The sequence below is a fragment of the Camarhynchus parvulus genome, chromosome 2 (genome assembly GCF_901933205.1).
Source record: "Camarhynchus parvulus chromosome 2, STF_HiC, whole genome shotgun sequence".
NCBI classification, from domain to species: Eukaryota; Metazoa; Chordata; class Aves; order Passeriformes; family Thraupidae; genus Camarhynchus; species Camarhynchus parvulus.
The window spans coordinates 43,178,328-43,198,087 of NC_044572.1; the positions used below are offsets into that span (position 1 = coordinate 43,178,328).

General features: G+C 35.7%; 1 protein-coding gene across 12 annotated transcripts in view; it reads left to right on the top strand.

Moving 5' to 3' along the window:
* ATP2C1 (ATPase secretory pathway Ca2+ transporting 1) overlaps positions 1-19,661 on the top strand; it is a 61,688-nt gene extending 42,027 nt beyond the window's left edge. For all 12 annotated transcript variants that reach the window (XM_030965469.1, XM_030965528.1, XM_030965504.1 and 9 more), the window contains 18 exons: positions 141-216; positions 720-786; positions 1,827-1,951; positions 3,184-3,281; positions 4,706-4,801; positions 4,912-5,001; positions 5,721-5,825; positions 7,498-7,654; positions 8,942-9,112; positions 10,099-10,196; positions 11,708-11,758; positions 12,540-12,706; positions 14,258-14,326; positions 16,013-16,129; positions 16,887-17,034; positions 17,659-17,754; positions 18,550-18,691; positions 19,525-19,661. In XM_030965469.1, the coding sequence (XP_030821329.1) occupies positions 141-216; positions 720-786; positions 1,827-1,951; positions 3,184-3,281; positions 4,706-4,801; positions 4,912-5,001; positions 5,721-5,825; positions 7,498-7,654; positions 8,942-9,112; positions 10,099-10,196; positions 11,708-11,758; positions 12,540-12,706; positions 14,258-14,326; positions 16,013-16,129; positions 16,887-17,034; positions 17,659-17,754; positions 18,550-18,691; positions 19,525-19,661 (2,010 nt within the window). The remainder of the gene's footprint in view (positions 1-140; positions 217-719; positions 787-1,826; positions 1,952-3,183; positions 3,282-4,705; positions 4,802-4,911; positions 5,002-5,720; positions 5,826-7,497; positions 7,655-8,941; positions 9,113-10,098; positions 10,197-11,707; positions 11,759-12,539; positions 12,707-14,257; positions 14,327-16,012; positions 16,130-16,886; positions 17,035-17,658; positions 17,755-18,549; positions 18,692-19,524) is intronic.
* Positions 19,662-19,760: the final 99 nt, after the last annotated feature.

Genomic DNA, 19,760 nt, shown 5'->3' on the forward strand with positions numbered 1-19,760 from the left:
AATCTGTTTTCCTAAAGTAAATGTATGGAAACATAGGGTATAACTGCATCTTATCCACTGGCTGTCTTGAATTTTGCATCTATGAAGTAAAATGTGGTGCAGTTCATTTGTTAACTGCTGCTTGTTTGCCATTCATCAAGGCTCCAAAGACACCTCTGCAGAAGAGCATGGATCTCTTGGGAAAACAGCTTTCCTTGTATTCCTTTGGTATAATAGGTAAGATAATTTATGTAAAATAATTGCAAAAGATTATCTAAAGGAAACTAGTGTGTAGGCCTGGGAAATGGAAGACTACATCTCTAAAAATCTTTTGGCTTCTGATTTCATTGGTCACTTTGAGTTCATGTCACTAGTCATCTGCAAATTGCATAATGTAACATAACTCTAATCATGAGGGTGTTCACTTGCTTCTTCCTTCAAGTGTACTTTACTGACTTTTTGTCCTCCAAATGCTTCCTTTTAAATTGCAATGTGTCTTGGATTCTGATTCAAGGTCTGCATAAGTGAGTATCTCACTTAAAGATATGATTGGGCAACTTGACTGGCTAAAGCTCTCTTCATGTTTGCTATACTAATGGAATCATGACAATGAAATAAATAATTTTTTGTAGGTAGCGCAGTCGTAAGCTTTGTTCTGGTTATTTGAATTTTTTCTTGTCCCCATGAGGCTACAGTACTTGCTGGTTTTACATTTATCTCCTTGACTGTTTTCTTTATAGGAGTTATTATGCTAGTTGGCTGGTTGCAAGGAAAGCATATCCTTGATATGTTCACAATTGGTGTGAGGTAAGATTTATGTTGTGAAATAATGCAGATCATTCATTACAGCAAGTGATCTATTTCATAAATATGCTTGGATACACTGCTCTTAACTTCATGTAATTCAAAATGAAAATAGAAAAGCAAATTCTTACATATTTTTAATAATGCAGTGTGTTCCTGTTAGTCTCTTAAACTTTACATGCATATGGTGATTTCTGAGTGTCTTGTGGAAAATCTACAAACAGGCAATAGAGTTCTACAGTTTGAATTTTTGTTGCTGAGTAAATAAAGTAGCTGTAATTTTACAAGGCATATGACAAAGTTATTGCAAGCTTTGTCATGTAGTTCAATAACTCAACCTCTGCTATATTATGCAAACTTAATCCCAGTGTGTTTGCTGAGAACAGCACTGAATTTAGATGGTCTAACTCCATACTCCTAGAAAAGTTGTTGGATTGCTGATTACATGGGCATAAGTGCTGTGCTCTAGGGTTTCTTTAAGTGACAGGACCAGATTCTGAAGAATTATGCATTTGTGGAGGGGAGAAAAGAAACCCAGGAGCTGCATCTTTGAGCATTTACACTGTCATCAAGTTTTTTTATTTGTTTGTTTTTTAAGTGACCTTCAAGGCCATTCCCTCACTTAATTTGCTGCCACATCATGATCTGGCAGCAGTAATTGTGGATCAGTAGTGGCATTTCCCAGTTCTGTTTAGTGCTGACTACACTTATTCTTCACAATCTGGGCTGCTTTGCGCAACCCTAATTAGTGTTTTGTGTAGGCAAAACAGATGTACAATTGATTTTTCCCTCTCCCCTACATTTCTTCACACTTTTGCATAAATAATGAGCAGAAATGATCTAATTTATTTCATTTGTTGCTGTCTTCAGCGGGTTTCTTATAATGAGTGCTATACAACTGGAATCACATGGTGACTCCTTTTCTGTTTTAATCTCAGTGACCAGTCAGCTACAGAAACAATGGTCTGAATTGTAAATTCATCACTACTGTGTATTCCTGTGTGACATTTGAAAACAGATCTGTCTATTTACTTTCATTACAGTTTGGCTGTAGCTGCAATCCCTGAAGGACTCCCAATTGTGGTAACGGTGACACTGGCCCTTGGTGTGATGAGAATGGTGAAGAAACGGGCTATTGTAAAAAAGCTGCCTATTGTTGAAACTTTAGGTATGACTAGACTGACTTAGAGATAGTGTTTTTGATGTCAATATTAGGAAATACTGATGACTAATGAGGAAAACAAAGCAGGTATTCTTATTTTGCTAGCAGCGTGCTGGCTTCTTTAAAATATTCCTGAATTGAATGTGTGTTACCCTGGAGCAATGCAGGGTGATGTTTCTGTGGGCCTTCTAACTACTTATTTTGAAGAAATAAAAAAAATCTGCCAGTTAATAGCATGCCATGTTAGCAATACACTAAACTGATTGTTGGCTGTAAGATGTTCTTGTTAAGTAAGACTTGTAAAATTTTTTTAATTAAAACTTTCTTGGTGTAAATTTAGGAATGGTATTGACAGTTGAAAACAAATCCATATTTGAATATTAGAAAAAGCTTTGTAATCATAATGCACCTTCAGGATGTTATGCTGCTCATATTAGAATGTAAAATCATTTAAAAACTTTAAAGCTCAAAGAAATTCTGTGTGCAGGTTGATTCAAAACATGTAAAGCACAGAACATGCAAAAGAAATAGAAATACTAAGTTAAATAAATCTGCTGCATCTGAATTCCTTTTTGCAACTTGAAGATTGGGAATTTTTTTTCCAATGCCTCTAGCAGAGTTTCATTAGTGCTACAAGGTTTTTTGTTGCTTGTACGGCTCCTGCTGTCATGTCCAGAAATGTCACGATGCTGCAACAGTCTCTGAGAATCTCCATTCCAGAGTTAAAAAGGCACATGCAGATCTCACATTTTTGTAATCTGTTCAAGCTTATTAAAATTTACAGGTTTATTAGTAAGTCACTTGTGACTTACTCGTGTGACACAAATATAATGGCTAGTGTTGAGTACATGTTGTACTTTTTAATAAAGAAGAATGACTTCTGTAAAGCAGGCTCCTAGTATTCTCCTCACCAGGAATCACAATTGACATTTCAGAAATGTAGCTTAAGGAACAGCAGCATAAAATAAAGGAGAAGTAGTGAGTGGACACATTTTTTATAAATTGTGAATTTGGGATTTAAATTATTTTGGAGGGTTTTTTATTTATTGCACAAACTTTCAAAGAACCTTGTACAATTATTCATTATTAGTTGAAAATTTGCTGTCTCTCACTTGCTTTATTCACAGACAGCTGCAATATTTCTAGAAATTTGCTCAGCTTGCATATTTTTGTCTTCGTTAGTTACTTGGATTGTTCAAAACAAGAATTGTCTTATAAATGTTAATTTGTTATTTCAGGTTGTTGCAATGTCATTTGTTCGGATAAAACTGGAACTCTGACAAAGAATGAAATGACTGTTACCCATATTTTTACTTCTGATGGGCAGCATGCTGAGGTATGTGGTGTGATACTTAGACTTGAATTTGCCTTTTTATTTTGTTGTGTGTATCAGCTGAAACATGCTGGACTATACTACAAGTAAAGCATCAGTTAAGAAAGCATAGATTTATTGCACTAAACTCCTGTCCCTCAGTTCATTTAGTATGCAGCCTTTGGGCTATGCTATCCAAGCCTTCTCTAGTTACAGAAGCATTTTTTTATATGTGTTAAGTTCTTACAACTTTTGGTGACTGTAGGTCACTCAGAATAAGAGACAGATGCTAAGATACACAGACAAGCTGAGAGATTGTGTTTTTCTTCAGTACAGAAAGTTGAGGCTATTTTGCTGTTTCAGGTACGAAGAAAACCCCCTAGAATTTACATGTTCCAAACATTTAAAGTGGAGATACCCAACTTTTTGCCTAAAAGGCAGTTTATTGTGTGAACTATTCATACTGAGTATGCACTGTCATTCTTGATTTTTTATAATGGATGGACTTGCAGGTAGGAGCAGGACATGAAACAGTGATTGTTGAGATTAGGAAGTTGCTGGAAAGACCAATGATGTAAATCCACAAAAGAAGCAAAAGCAGTGAGGTGTGGAACTGGATGTGGGTTCATAGGAACGTTTTAATCATGTTCTTAAATTCTCAAACTCCTTGATCCAGGGTTTTGTTTCCACAATAGAGTTAATAGATGGTCTTGTAATTTATTCTGCAAGCAAAAATACTGACATTTTTTCACACTGTTTCCTATTATTTGCCTGTATTTTCTTATATATCCTGATACTTGTTTTTTTATTGCTGGAAGTCTATATGAATACTGCTGCTAGCACAGCTGCATCTGGGTCAAATCAGCTCCTTTTTCCTGGTGGAAAGAGAGCTTAAAATGGTTGTGAAATATATTAGCTGTTAATGCTGTAGATATGACGGCTTTTTTAGGGTCCTAGTAGGATGTCTGGTTTTTATGCACTAAAAATACAATTTTACTGGTTTTAACACCTTTCTGAGGTATAACTGCGAGGCTGTTCAACTGTTTCTTTTTTTTTTTTTTAATAACTCGATGGAAGTAGGACTCTGCTCTGTAATTCCATTCCCCTGCAGGGGGTATGCATTATTAATCAGGGTAGAGAAAAATAGGAGGAAAAAGTTAGAAAGCAAAAGAAAGCAGGGCTAATACTGTAAGGAAACAACATACACTACATTTATTTATGCTGAGGAATAAAATTGATACTGTTAGAAGAAATTAGTCTCTAATACATTTTATTGAACTCAGACTGTTGCTGCATTAGAAGCTGAGTATGAGGAATTCATGCACACTGAGTAAAAGCAGCATTATGAATGGCCTTTTGAAATTCTTCTGTAGTTTATAATAAAAACTGAGAGCAGTTAACCTGGTGAACACTACATTGCATGCTGCCTCTGGCTGCTTGTCTTGCAGGTTACTGGAGTAGGTTATAACAGGTATGGAGAAGTGATGCTCGATGGTGAAGTTATTCATGGTTATAACAACCCATCCATTAGCAAAATTGTGGAGGTAAGATCTTGGCAAAGAAAGGTGAGTTTTAACTGATGATGTAGCATGAGAGCTTTGCATGGCATTTACTTTGTGTTCTGTTTTCTTCCCCTTCCTTCCTCATCATTTAGGCTGGTTGTGTGTGCAATGATGCCTTGATTAGAAACAACACATTGATGGGGAAGCCAACAGAAGGAGCTTTAATTGCACTTGCTATGAAGGTGTGTACTTGATGGTGCTTTTTGGATTCATAGTAGGTGGGAAATGTTTAGAAATAATTTGTGGCTTTGTTTTTCTCACTTTCTTCTCTTTTGGATCTCCTAGATTTGTATTGCAACTGCTCATCTCCTATGTTTCTTTCTTGTAAATCTTGGGCATTCTGAAGGATCAGAAAAAAAAATTTACAAGTGAAGTAAAATCTCTATTTTCATCTTTTTGCACTTAGTACTGTATTTTCACCTGCCACAAACTGATTTACCTGTTGAATATTGACTGTACTGTCTCTTTCCCAGTTTCACACCAGTAGACGAGGGAAGTTGGTAACTGATGTATTGGTGACTGCAGAATTTATAATGCCTCTCAAGTGCAGGGCTTTTGAATTGTAGACACTGTCCTGAAGTGTTTGGGTTTTTTTCTTGTGGGGAGGGAGGGCGGTTGTTGTTGGTTTTTTGTATAATGCTGTGATACACCCATTACAGCTACTGAGAAATGTACCAAGGCTCATGCTGAAGCCTGAAAGAAGTTTCTAGGTGTTTTCAGTGCTAGTTTGTCAGGAGGTCTATCTAAATTGGAATAGTGTGTTCAAAAGGCAACTTTGGAGATGAAATTGTTCTTTAATTAAGTGATGTTTGCTAACTGAGGTGTTTCAACAAGTCATCAAATTTCATGCCTTTGAAAAGAGAAGGTCCTGACATTGTGGTGGTACTTCTGTTTTATATAGATGGGTTTAGATGGAGTCCAGGAAGACTACATTAGGAAGGCTGAATACCCCTTCAGCTCAGAACAAAAATGGATGGCTGTTAAATGCATTCACAGAACACAGCAGGTAAGCTTCAATCACTGTTTCCATGAGCATGGGCTCATTCTGTAGAATGGTTATCTACCTTGTTTAATATCTTTATTTTTCACTTCAGAAGTTTTGGAAGGCTGTCAGTAGTGCTCAGTCCTAGAAATATGGCTTGATAATAGACACAGCTTTAGTTTCAAGCTCTGAAGTAGAGAAAAGGAATCACAAGAAATAATTTCCATAAAAGACATCTTGCAAGATTATTTTAAGTGTTTTGAAAACTGAGACCTTGAATGTATACTTAGCTATTTCTCCTTCCTTCTTCTTTCTTCTCAAACATCCAAAACAATTCTGCCAATCTTCCACTGTTTCAGTGCTGCATAGTTACATAATGAATTAAGAGCAAGAATACGTATTGATGTTCAGTAGTAAAATTTCATTTGTTTTAAAACACAGGGTTTCTGGTTTGATGCAGACATCCCATCCCCAGCATTGACAAATTTTATTGATGTCAACACTGACATGGATTATCAATAAAACCCACTCTTTTAATCTCTTTTTCTGCCTTCTGGTACTTTCACATACATATGTGCATTCATGTTTCATTTAGATCCATATAAGTGTTTTTGTTACAAGTATTGACATAATCACTGCAGTCTGATAACTGGAGCCTTCTAGACAGTATGTGCAACAACAGACCTGATATTAGATTTATGAAAAAATCTTCCAGTACTTCAGATCAAAACCAGGCTTGCTGACAGTGTTCCAGTATCACTGTAAAATCTGCTTTGGAAAGAAAGCATTTGACTCCTTTTAGCTATATGGGTTATATTGTTGATTATCCATGTCTTTATAAAGAGCAGAAATTGCTATAAGATTTTAATTCATGTAAAGACTTACTGTGTCTGTGTTTTGGAATCAGCAATTTTAAAAGAATGTAGGAATATTGATAACAGATTGAAAGGGAACATAAATTATTTGAAGACTAAGCAAATACAGTGGATTTAGAAACTTGGAACTCTCTTAAGCCTATCATTAAAGATTGAGGTAACTTGACTGCTGTGCATATGAATAACTTCACAGGAAGAAAATAGGTATATTAAAAAAGAGCTTTTTAGTTCAGCTGGAGAGAAAGATGAGTGATCAGTGACTGGAAATTTAGCTGAGGCAGCAGTTCTTAATGGAAAGGGGGGGAGGAGAAGGAATGAGTTGATTTAGCATTGGAGTTAAGTGTTTGAGGTAGCTGGTAGGCTCTCAGTCCCATGATATCATCATATCAAGGCTAAGTGGATATCTGGAAAATATTAGAGTTACTAGGCCTTGTTCAAGAATGGAGGGGATGTTTAATGACCTGTGCAGCTGGTCTGATGCAGAGCTTAAGGTCTTTCAGGTCTAACGTCCTGTGGAGGTTGAATTTCTGTCTTTTGCATGGCCTCTTAATCTGTAAACTGTGACTTGCAGTGCCTGTGTTCTGAAATGAGATATTGATTATTAGCTTGGCTCTGTTGACTTTACCACTCTTGAATTTACACTGTCTAGAGATACTCAAAAGAACAAATTTTTATGTGTAGAAGTGTAAGTTTGATTTGCATTATGTTCTTAAGTTTGTTAACAAAAGTACACGTCATTCTTATGTATCCATGTGTGTAAGTACTTGTGTATGTGTAGTTATGCATGCACACGTGCACACAGAAGCTCTTTTTTCTTTTAGGACAAACCTGAGGTTTGCTTCATGAAAGGTGCTTATGAGCAAGTCATTAGATACTGTACATCCTATAACTGTAAGGGACAGAGCCTACCCCTGGTGCAGCAGCAGAGAGAGCAATACCAGCAAGAGAAGGTGTCTATGGGTTCTGCAGGGCTTAGAGGTAAGGCTGTTTCAAAAGTCTCTCAAAATATCAATTTCATTTAAATGGCACTGCTTGTTGTTAAAAAAAACCTAAACCAACAACAACAAGCAAGAGCAACCCAAAACGCTGGGATCTTCTTTTTTGTTTGGTTGGTTGGGGTTTTTTAGTTCAGTATGTGCCACTGTGTTGTTTAGTTTTTAGGCCTGTATAATACCATGACTAAACTGCAGAGGGTGAGAAAGGGCACTGTTGCTTTCTGTCATCTCTTGCCTGTGACCATAACTGAACAGTACATTGCTACTTAATGGCTTCCATACCTTATTATGGATGCCTATGGGTTTTTTTAATGTGAGTGTGTTTATTTGTCCATTACTTTGGCTCCTGTCACCTTCATGAGTTAGGCTGGCACAACTGATTGCAGGTCAGGAGATGCCATTAGCATTATCTTCTGTGTTAACAAGCTGTATAGAATTTTAGATAAAACAAAATATTTTTCACAAGATGATTGACTGTTGGTTATGGGCCAGGATTATACATGACTGGCTTTCTTTGGCCTCTGTAAAGAGATCTCTAGGCTGTTAAGTCCATGCACAGCTCTTTAATTGTTTAATTTTTAATTTTTTTTAAAGGAGCCCCAGAGTACTTTTGCTGTACTCTGTGGCTCTGGAAATTCCTGAGATACAAATTATTAGAAGCTGAGAGGATATGCTAGGAGTGGTATTTTTTTTTTTTTGCGGTTTTATTTGAACAGTCATTTGTTCTGTCTGTCAAAAAAATCAAGGGTAATGTTTTGAAAAGAGCAAACTTGCTTTTTCCTTACAACTCTAATGACATTTAAATATATTTGAATTAAGAATCCTACTTGAAAAGACATTGCAGAAAATATTCAGCATGTACTCAATGAAATCTGCCTCTCAAAAGGTAAATAAAAAAAATAAAGCAGAAAATAAATATGTTAAACGATCCTCCCTTTCATCCTAATGCATAAAAGAAATACACAGAGAAATCACAAAGCTAGATGTGGCTCTCTTTCCACACAGTCAAAATACAAACACTTTCAGATGAGAATAAATAGGAAAGTTATCTTTAAAACTTGGCTGTTTGGTAAGGAGTTCTTTAGAAGACAAGAGTGTACTTAAGTAGGCTATTGTGAATGCTCAGCATTGCTACTACCAAGGTTGAAAAAAAGGAAAATATAAATTCCAGCCTTTTGCTTTATGCTGGCCTGTTAGTTAGAAACAGTTGTTTTAAATGCTGATCTTGATTTTGAAATCTTAACATTTGTATTTCTTTTTCTTCTTAAAGTTCTGGCCTTAGCTTCTGGTCCTGAGTTGGGACAGCTGACTTTTTTGGGGCTTGTGGGAATAATCGATCCCCCGCGGACTGGTGTAAAAGAAGCTGTTACTACCCTCATCACCTCAGGAGTTGCAATAAAAATGGTTACTGGAGATTCACAGGAAACTGCAGTTGCCATTGGTATGAACAGTTCCCTTCCTTTCATATTTTTTTGTTCTCCGCTTAGCTAATTGTTAGGAAGTGTGCGTATTAAGTCTTTAGCATTTGTGAGTTCTCTATTTTGGATTAGTGCATGGCACGGTGGAATTAGCAGGGAAAAAGGCACAGAAAACCCACGACCCTAGCCTGAAGTGATACTTTGGTTTTGGCTTGAATAGCAGCTTTTCTAGTTTGGTTAACATGACTTTGGCTGTTTGAAACTGTATTTTTTTCATGTTGTTTACTTATTACATGTGCTTGATTTCTGATTCTTACTGTTCCATCACCACCAGCAGCCTGCCTACCCTCAGCTTTGGGTGCCTGTCTCTGACAGCAGGGATGAACTAAAAGAGCCAGTGACAAGGAATAATGATGTGTATGGCACTTCATTGCTGTCAAGTAGTTTTGTCCATATAACTAAATTTGAACCTTAACTATTATTGATAAATATTTAAGCAAACTTAACTTCTTTTTATAATACAATGCATTAAAGAACAAGCACTTTAGCTAGAGTAAAAATTCTTTACAAACAGGATGATGAACAGTTCAATGTGCACATGAAGTGTATACCCCCAAACTCAGAGTATTTTATCAGAGGTTTTTGTTCTTTTCCTTGTCTCCCTCATGTTATTTTTCATTTTCTGTCATGTTGTTTTTGAACTGTAAATTCTTTGGGACAACTGAGCTCCTCTATTTGTTTATATGACACCTGACAGAATCAATTACAGACCTTTAGACCTAAAAAGACTAAGCAAATAAATACCTGATTTAGGATAGACTTTGTAGCATGTTGAGGGTTCATGTAATTTACTCCAACATACTGAATCAATAATGTAGTAAGATGTTCTGCTCTGGGTATTTCAAATCTGAAATGTTGCAGGAAATATTAGGATTAAAAAAAAAAAAGAGTACTTAATGTCTTTAAAGGGTAAATTATTATAATAAGGTTTTTTATGACTGTTTTACAGCTAGTCGACTAGGATTGTATTCCAAAAATTCACAGGCAATCTCTGGAGAAGAGATAGATGATTTGGATATTCAGCAGCTTTCTCAAATAACACCAAAGGTTTGTTTTGATATACTACTTACTGGAATGTGGCAAAGGATACATTTACATATTGAGAAATGCTTTTTTTCTGTGACAAGCTAAAATAGAATTCTTGAGTGACAAATAATATTGTTCTAATAAGTATCTTTTGGTCTGACATATGACCAATATGAAAATCTATTTTGTTCAACTTACGCAGTTATCTTTTTAGGGAATTTATTGCTTTTGCCTCTTTTTTTATCTTTAACTTTCATTTTGCCACCTGTTACTGAACATCACCTTTGTGTATTATTAGGCCATTTTATTTCTGAGCAACTCAGTTCATTTATATAATCTTAGAGTCTGCATGTTCAGACAGTGCATTCTTTTGCAATTTGTAAGACTTGTCTGTGTTTTTAATGATTTTGATTGATCTGAGGTCACTAGTTGGGAATTTTGAAAGGGTATATTTATCAAGTTACTGCTTAATACTTTTTAGTTATTAAATAACTAAATGGATTAACCAATGTCCAGGTTATGAATGTGAAGACATAATCAAAAGCAATAGAGGTTCAAGTTTAGCCATGTTGCAAAATTCTTGCATCAAAATGCTGCTCTGTTTGCAAAGGACTGCAAAATTAGACTGCAGCATGCTTGAGCCTGGTGTAAGCCAGCCAAAAGCCAATATTTGCAATCAAGAAATGTGCATGTCAGCTTTCTGTCTTTTCTTAGTGACTCACAGAAACTGAAAAAAAGCAAGAATTGTGTGGCAAATAGTAATTTTTGGTTTATGTGGTAATGTATGTTCTTAAGGGATGTCCACATTAAATAACTGAAATAGATACAAATTTACTTACACAAGTTTGACCTTCGACCCAATTGCTTTTCTAGGGGTTTAATCTTACTAGGAATTAAAATCAACCAATAAGATTGATAGCTGTATACAGTCTAAACTGATTGGTGACAAATCTAGCTCTTTGTGACGCTTCTTGAAAAATGCTAACTGTATGGAGTATACGGAAAACTAAATTCCACATGCTCAAACTTCAATTTACAGAGAAGTCCAGAGACCAAGAAAAATCTGAAAATTGATCCTTCCAAGTCAGAATTTTTGATTATCTTCAATTGTTAATAATATGCTATAAACTAGTAAAATTGAAATATCCTGAGTAGCTTGTCACTTGTGCTGACAAGGAAAAAGGATGTTGATTGTAGAGTCAACACCACAATTGCCTGCATGAATTTAGTCAGGAAGGCCAGCAGCAAGCCATTATACCTCAGTTGCTTCATTATTTTAGAAGGCTTTTAAATTGCACATTCCATCTTGAAATAAGTAGCACTAACTTTGTTTACCAGAACACACTTTGAATCTCCTCTAAAATTAATGATTTCACTCAATTAAAAACACAGCTCTCTGGTGCTTCAGCTTAAGAGCTACCAAGAATACAGTTGGCCTTTGATTGTATTTTTAATCCTCTACCTTAAGAGAATCCAATGCAATTCTTTACATATCTGAAATTTTCACCACTACTTCATTACTCTTTTAATAGGTTGCAGTATTCTACAGAGCCAGTCCCCGACATAAATTGAAAATTATAAAGGTATGTCTTATAGAGGCTCAAATGCTGGACAGTTGCTGTGGGTATTGTCTGTGCTGCCTTTACTTAAACTATAATTTGCTACAGTGTGTCAAGATGAAATCAGATATGCATCTGATTTGGCAGTGAAGTGTACTTGAAAATATTACCTAGAAAAATGCATAGTGCCCACAAGGAATAGGTAGGTAACATTATGCTTTCTTTCTATGTAGGGAGCTGGGGATTGATTGAGATTTTGTGTCACGTTGCAGTTGAATTGACTAGGAGCTTGAAAGAACCATATTTCTGATACTTGTCAGATGAGATAAAAGGGTACGAATTTCAAGCCATGTCTGTGGCAATGCCTCTGTTCAGAAGTTAACAAAAGAAGGTAGCAAAGAAGAAGGGACTCAGTGTAACAATTGGGAACAATCAGAAAAGTAACAATAAGGAGAAGTCAAAACACTGAGACCACAGGGGATGCATGCAAGACTTGTAAGAAGGTGATAATGGTAATATGGAAATACAATATCTTCTATCTGTCTCTAGAGATTTTTTTCTTTTGCCTAAAGGCAAATTTTAAATACCCTAGCTTTAAAATTTAGGCTGTGAATATATGAACTGAAGTTTAACCCAAAATCTTGTATAAAAACTATTTAGAACAGAAGTAGCTGCTTTTTTCTTTAGAACATTATAGTGCAGCTATAAAAAATGGGGGAGGGTGAGCAGTGATACAGACCTTGTATCTAGAATAATTTTATAGGAAGCATTATTTCAATCCCTGATTTCTTTTCCCTCTCTTTAGTCCCTGCAGAATAATGGTGCTGTGGTAGCTATGACAGGAGATGGAGTGAATGATGCTGTTGCTCTGAAGGCTGCAGATATTGGTGTAGCCATGGGACAGACTGGAACAGATGTTTGTAAAGAGGCAGCAGATATGATCCTCGTGGATGATGATTTTCAGACAATAATGTAGGTGGCTTTTATGTACATATCTTGTACTATGTAACTTTAATGAGATGTTGCCTGGATTAAACAAATAGAAGTTTCCCTGAACTTGTAAATGAGCATGTAGCTGCTGTAAATGAGTTTTCTGCTCAGTCAGGAGTGTTAGATGTTTGGAAACATAACTGAGGTGAAATTGTGATCTATTAGTGGTTAGTAGATTTCATTCAATTTTGCATGTCAAAAGCATAAAACGAATGAAAAAATGACAGAGCATCCCACTTAAGATTAAAAAAAAAATACATAGATCTGTTTGTTTTCAACTCTTAAATGTGGTGATTGCAGAAAAGGAAAAAATATTAACTATTTCGATATCACAGGTGGAAATAGGTTATTAGTGCCTGGTAACCAGATGTTTGTACTTGTTCATTTTTTGATTGGTGTATTTCAAAAAGAGCTTAGCTAAACTTAATCCTATTTTGACTTTAATTCATCTGACTTTTGAAGGTAGTGATTGTTGACAGAGCTGAACTGCTGTCTGGCAAAATAGCCTTCATTTTGAAATTATGCATCAAACTCAGAACACTTCAGTTCCAAAGTATGACATTTAACCCTTGGGAAGAAGTGAAATGGAGAAGTACAGTATAGGAAAATCTACCTATGTAGCAGTATGTCAGAAGATGATGTGAGGTTGTCACACTAATTCAGCCAACAGAAATTTGCTGTTGTGCAAAAACATAACAGAGAAAGGAATCATTTTAACATAGGCAGAAGAGTACATAGTAAGTACTTTACATGGGCATGGTGAGGTTTGTGCTGGACTGTGTTATCCAATTTTGCTGACTTCATCAGGAGAGTTCTCAGTAGGAGAGAGAGAAGAGTGGTGAATGCTAAGGAAAAGAAGAAGTATGAGCTTTCATAGTTTTACATATTTTCCTCACCTTTTAAAATGTTTTAAAGTTACCAAAGGAATGCTGTTTAATTATTGCGGGAGCATAAGAAAAAATCAGTTTTATTTACAGCAAAGTAGGTGTGATTTGGGTACCAGAAAATCCTTTTTCACTGCAGTAGTTGTGAAAATGTGATAGGCAGGTTGTGACACATGCTAGGGGTTGTGAAGATGGTCTGTACATATTTCATTCTGGTACAGGAAGAATACATGGTCCTCTAAGGCCATGTTGTATTTCTGTGGGGTTTTTTTTAAGTGTGTGTGTGGGGGAGTTGTTGGCTTTTTGGGTTTTGTTGCTTTTTTTGTATTTTTTTAAATTATCTGACTTGATTTAGAAGGATCAAGGATGGTGGTGAATTTTGAACATAGAGGACATTTTACTCTAATAATTACATTTTCAAAGTTAAGCATCTGGAAAAATAACTTGTGATTATTCACAATCACAGAATAGTTTGGGTTCTTATAGTCAAGTTGAAAAACAATGACTGCCAAAGTTAAAAGAACCTGAGCTCCATTTGCTTCTTGCTGGTTTTATTGGTGCTTAAATTAATAGCTTTTTTGTTTGTTTTAAGCATTTTTTGGCAGTAGATTTATTTGTCTTGTAATGTAATCTTTGTTTTTAATTGCAGGTCTGCAATTGAAGAGGGTAAAGGAATTTATAATAATATAAAAAATTTTGTTAGATTTCAACTGAGCACGTAAGTTTGAAAAGCTGTCAGTATCAGAAGTTTCTTGTGAATGAATCAAAGCATGAAGCAGATGCATAAATTAGTCTTAATACTGTAAATTTTGAGTAGGATGCTGATACACTGTGCTTTTGAGTTTTCACTATTTTGTGTCTGGTGGTTTGTTTTATTTTTAAAGACCCAGAAGGTAGTGCAATAAACAGACATGTAACTTTGTCACAGTTCTTCCTGTTGAGATGTGTAAAGTGAATTAGTGAAGGGATCATGAGAAACAGCAGAGCTGCCTTTGGGTCCCTGTTTAAATGAGAAGCTCATAGTCAGTCCCTCCTTAACCAGTACATGTGTTCAAATGGAGGAAGCCAGGGAATCAGGAGGGTAGTTTTTCTGAAATCCATATATTGGTGTGTGGAATGAGCTAACTATATGAAGGTGACCTCCTTTTCTTGCACACAAGGATTCAGGTGCTAGCTACATAATGTGTATGTTAGGCAAGAAGACAAGAGTTTATTAAGCCTTAGTTTCAAATTTTTTGTGAGTTTATCTGATTGGATCTGGATCTGGACTCAGGACGTTTTTTCTCTTCACCGTGTCATTAATGTACTTTTTCAAAGCCTTCATGACATTTCAGAGTGGTCTGAAATTTGCAGAAGTTTTAAAAAAAACCAAACAACCAAACCTAAAACCTCTAATAAAACAAACTCAAAAAAGCCCCACACAAAGTCCAACCCACAAACAACAAATACCACCCAAAAAACCCTCCAGAACAACAAAAACTCCCAACACAACAAAACCCAGGAAAGACCAATTTGTTTACCTGCATAAACACTGTTAAGAAGTGGCATATACTTTCAGTCTTACCAGGTGTCCTGTCTAGTTTTACCAAAACTAGAATAGGAATCAGCTGCTGAAAAATAACTAAGCACAGATGTTCTAAGAAAGTGTGCTTAACTGTTTTTGATTAATCAGTTCCCCTTTGGTTTTTTCTGTCCCTCTTTGCAGGGAGAGCATAATAAGGTGCAGTACAGTGCTAAATTTGGAATTATTGTGAGCCTTACTTTCTTTTTCTTGGTTATGAAACCTCTTAATCTTTCACTGAGAGCAGGTAGTGCATACCTGTTTACAGAGGTTTCCAATGCAGAGCTTGCAGCCAGCTAGTCTGTTTTTCAGTCTTTGGCCTGGCCTTCTCATCTTGCTAGTAATGAGGAGTGGTTGTAGGTATTTTTAGGGAGCTTGAGTAGTACCTTGCCTTGACTGACCAGGCAAACCAGGGACAGGTGCACAGAGTGAGTTTGTTTACATCAGGAGTGGAAAAGCAGTTTGTTTTTCAAGACCATGTTTAGAAGTTCAACTTTTGGCACAAGAAAACTATAGGACCCAGTCCCCCATAAAAAAATCAATTAGGTGATGATGAGTGATAATTCTGAAATGTTGCCTTAAAGTTTGGGAGGTTTTAAAATGCAAATCTGCTGCCTTTTTATTGCCAGAACAATGCTGTTTTAAACATGGACTTTGTCAGAATGAGTATTTGAAAGGATTTCATGCTCTGTCTTTAAAGTTCAACTTAACATCAGTCATGATTCACACTGTCAAAATATGTATCCACTCTTAAAGAGTTGAAATGTTGATTACAAAGCAGTTATCAGTGGATCTTCAGAAATGTTCAATGCTGACAGTTGTAAAAATGGATTCTTTCAACAGGAGTATAGCAGCACTGACTTTAATCTCACTGGCTACATTAATGAACTTTCCTAATCCTCTCAATGCCATGCAGATCTTATGGATCAATATTATTATGGATGGACCTCCAGCTCAAAGGTAAGTAATTACTCTTAATTCTGTTAGGTTCTGTAGTCCTTTTATTTCAACAAGGGAAATGGTTGCTCATAAAGGGAACTGTGAAGTGTTAAACTTCAGTGAGATGTTTCAGAAATAGCAAACTTTTCTCTACAAATCCCTGAAAGGTGGCTGTAGTCAGGTGGCAGTTGGTCTCTTTCTCCAGGCAGCAAATGACAGAACCAGAGGACACAGTGTTAAGCTGTGCCAAGGGAAATGTAGGTTGGATATTAGGAAAAAGTTTTTTTACAGAAAGAATGATAAAGTTCTGGAATTGTCTGCCCAGGGAGGTGGTGGAGTCAACATCCCTGGATGTGTTTAAAATAAGGTTGGATGTGGCACTCAGTGTCATGGTTTAGTTGAAGTGTCAGGGCATGGGTTGGATGTGATGATTTTGAAGGTCTCTTTCAACCCAGTGATTCTGTGTGAACTTTCTCTGTGAACTTCAATGTCTTGTAGCATGTTAATTCTATTTAGTTGCTTTAGTATCAAATTACATGGAGGTAGCAGGGCTAGCTAAAGATCCATGGATATGCCCATGAAACTTGCATGCAGGGTTCTGTCTTCCCTCTGGGTTGTTTCTCTGGCCCTCTTCACTGCAAGTAGATGGTGGGGTGAGAGATGGTGAGGAACTAGAATGAAATCCTCTTTTTTTCAACTCAGAAAATCTAATGCTTAAGTTAGAGCAGTGAATTAATTTTATGATGATAAAAATGTAAAATATTCTTTTCATTGTAAGCCTTGGGGTGGAGCCTGTGGATAAAGATATTATTCGAAAACCGCCGAGAAATCTGAAGGACAGCATTCTGACCAAAAACCTGATCATTAAAATACTGGTTTCATCAATAATTATCGTCTGTGGAACACTGTTCGTCTTCTGGAGAGAGGTATGACAAAAGTGCAAAACCTAGAGTAGAAACAACCTAATTTAAAAGAAATTCTTTTTATACCAGCGGTTGGAATTCAGAGTTCATATGAACTTAGTAGTGAGTTTTGTCCATGCTTATTTAATACTAGCAGAGTAGAGAGGAAGATTTTCAAAACAGTTGTTGAAAAACAAAATACAGTTTTATCCCCCGTCTCTATTTTAACATAGACTTTTTCAGGTTCCAAATCTACTTAGGAAACTTTGCTCATAGAAAGTAATTATGTAAATCTTCTAACCAGATTATTATGAAACAGCCATTTGACTTTGTTTTCCCAGTAGAGAAAAATGTTATGTGAACATCTGGTAGTGCATCATAGAATTCCTGCTATTCCATGTGCTAGAATAAATGTAGGTCAGGAGGCTTCATGTAATCATAGCTTGAAATTACAACTTTTTATAAGTTACAGGTGATTTCATGTATGATTTAGTAAATCAGCTTGGGGCAGACAACTTCCTTTTGCTTTCATTCCCTAATTGCTGAAACTTATTGTAGAATTATTGTAATAACTTTGTTTAATGGAATTTGTTTAATTGAGGAGGGTTTGAAGCGTGCTAAACCCATTTCATTTTATTTTGTTGGCAGTTAAGAGACAATGTAATAACACCACGAGACACAACCATGACTTTCACCTGTTTTGTATTTTTTGATATGTTCAATGCTTTGAGTTCTAGATCTCAGGTAAGTGATTCATACTGTCCATTTACACAGTATTAACACAATAATCAGAGTTTTCTTTGAGGGAAGATCTTGCTGTGTTTGTTTCTAGTGTGTTCCTGCAGATTTACTTCACATCTGCTGTTAAGCTCAGAGTTTCATGTATTTACTAGGTAGGATTTCTTAAATTACAGATAAATTAATTACTTAATTTGTTTACATGGTGATATCCTGACAAAAGCAAGAAAGTTGTCATTAAGAGCTGAAGTGTGATGGTCCTTTGTATTGCTGTGTATACTTGGTTGGTTTTTTCTCTTCCTGGAAATTCTGTCAGTTCAGCAGCCTTACCAGAATGTGAAATTTCTTGAAGGCCTTAGCTTTTATATTTTGTAATCCTAAACCCATAGTTCAAGAAAAATTGCTGAAACTGGTCTGTATTTTTTTTAATCTGTGTATATATTTTCATTTTAAGGAAACAAGTCTGAAATTTTGTGATACTATACATGACTACATTTACTGTAATCAGTCTTATCTGTTGTGGAATAGTGTAGGGGTAACCTTTTTCTGATGAACTGTACTTGTGGAATAGTGAGATCAATACGCAAGTTCTTGACTATGAAGACAATACTTGTACTCTATTTACCAGGGAGAAAATGCCACTAGGCTGTTCAAGAACTTGTTCTGGATTATCTACGTGGTCAACAGTAATATTTTATATTTTGCTAAAAGTCTGGATGAAAAGAAATTGTAGATTCTTGTCTAGATAATTAAGATTACATATTGTTGTAATCTTAATGTAACATATTATTGTTTTTACAGACAAAATCTGTGTTTGAGATTGGACTTTGCAGTAACAGAATGTTCTGCTATGCTGTCCTTGGATCTATAATGGGGCAGTTATTGGTCATTTATTTTCCTCCACTTCAGAAGGTTTTCCAAACAGAGAGCCTGAGTGTCTTGGGTAAGAACAGTTCCCTTTTCAAAACTGTCCATTAAAGATTAATTTATAAATGTGGTGTGGTTCTGTAAGATAACTTTCCGTCTGTTTGTATACAACAGCAATATAAAGCTTGCTGATGCTTTTTGTTTTGTGGGTAGGGGTTTTGTTTGTTTCATTGATTTGGTTTTTAGTTTTTCTGAATCATTCTAGATGTTTTCTTTAGGAACCATTATTTAAATGTATATGGTACATAACTGATCAGTGTGTTCTTAAATTTATATAAAGGAGCTTATTTATTTGGGAGTTTTTAATATAAATTTTGTTGCAGGCAAAATTATTGACTTAGTAGGTTTCTGAGCACTGCTAATTACACTAGTTCACAAAATTTTTTGCTAAATATAAACACCTTACTTGGAAATCCAATCCTTTGATATTGATTGCATTGTCATAGGGTAAATAAACAGGAGGATTTTAAAAAGCTATAGGTACGTAATGCTGTTGGCAAAGGTTTATTGCTTCTGTAGTTTTCTGGATTTAAGTGATTGTAATGAAATACATGTATTTATTGTAGCATAATTCTGATTATATTATTTTTTCAGAATTAAGTTAATTATGTTGCTGAAAATAAGTCTATTAAATACTTTAAAAGCTTTTAAAATCTTGTGTGTAGTTATGATTTGTGCATAAACCATGCATGTTAATCTTTGGGGCCTGCAAAATATTGAATCTTGCTTTATTTCTCCTGAACTTTCCCAGTGACTGGGAGAAAATCTGAAAGTCTCTTAAGTCTTGTTCTTTATGTCTCCCCTTAGCCTTAAATAGCAGTTTTAAAGAAGGCTAATTATCTTTTCCAGATTTACTGTTTCTTCTGGGACTCACTTCCTCTGTGTGCATAGTGACTGAGCTAATAAAGAAGTTTGAAAGAAGCAAGGAAAAGATCCAGAAACGTGGAAGTTCTTCTTCATCAACTTCGTCTTTTCTTGATGTATGATGCATATTGCATTCTTGTGTTTGCAAACTTAGCGATTGCTGTCTAAAGATGTTGGAGAAAGCAAAACACTATCTGGAGGATAAAGAAATCCTGAGGGCT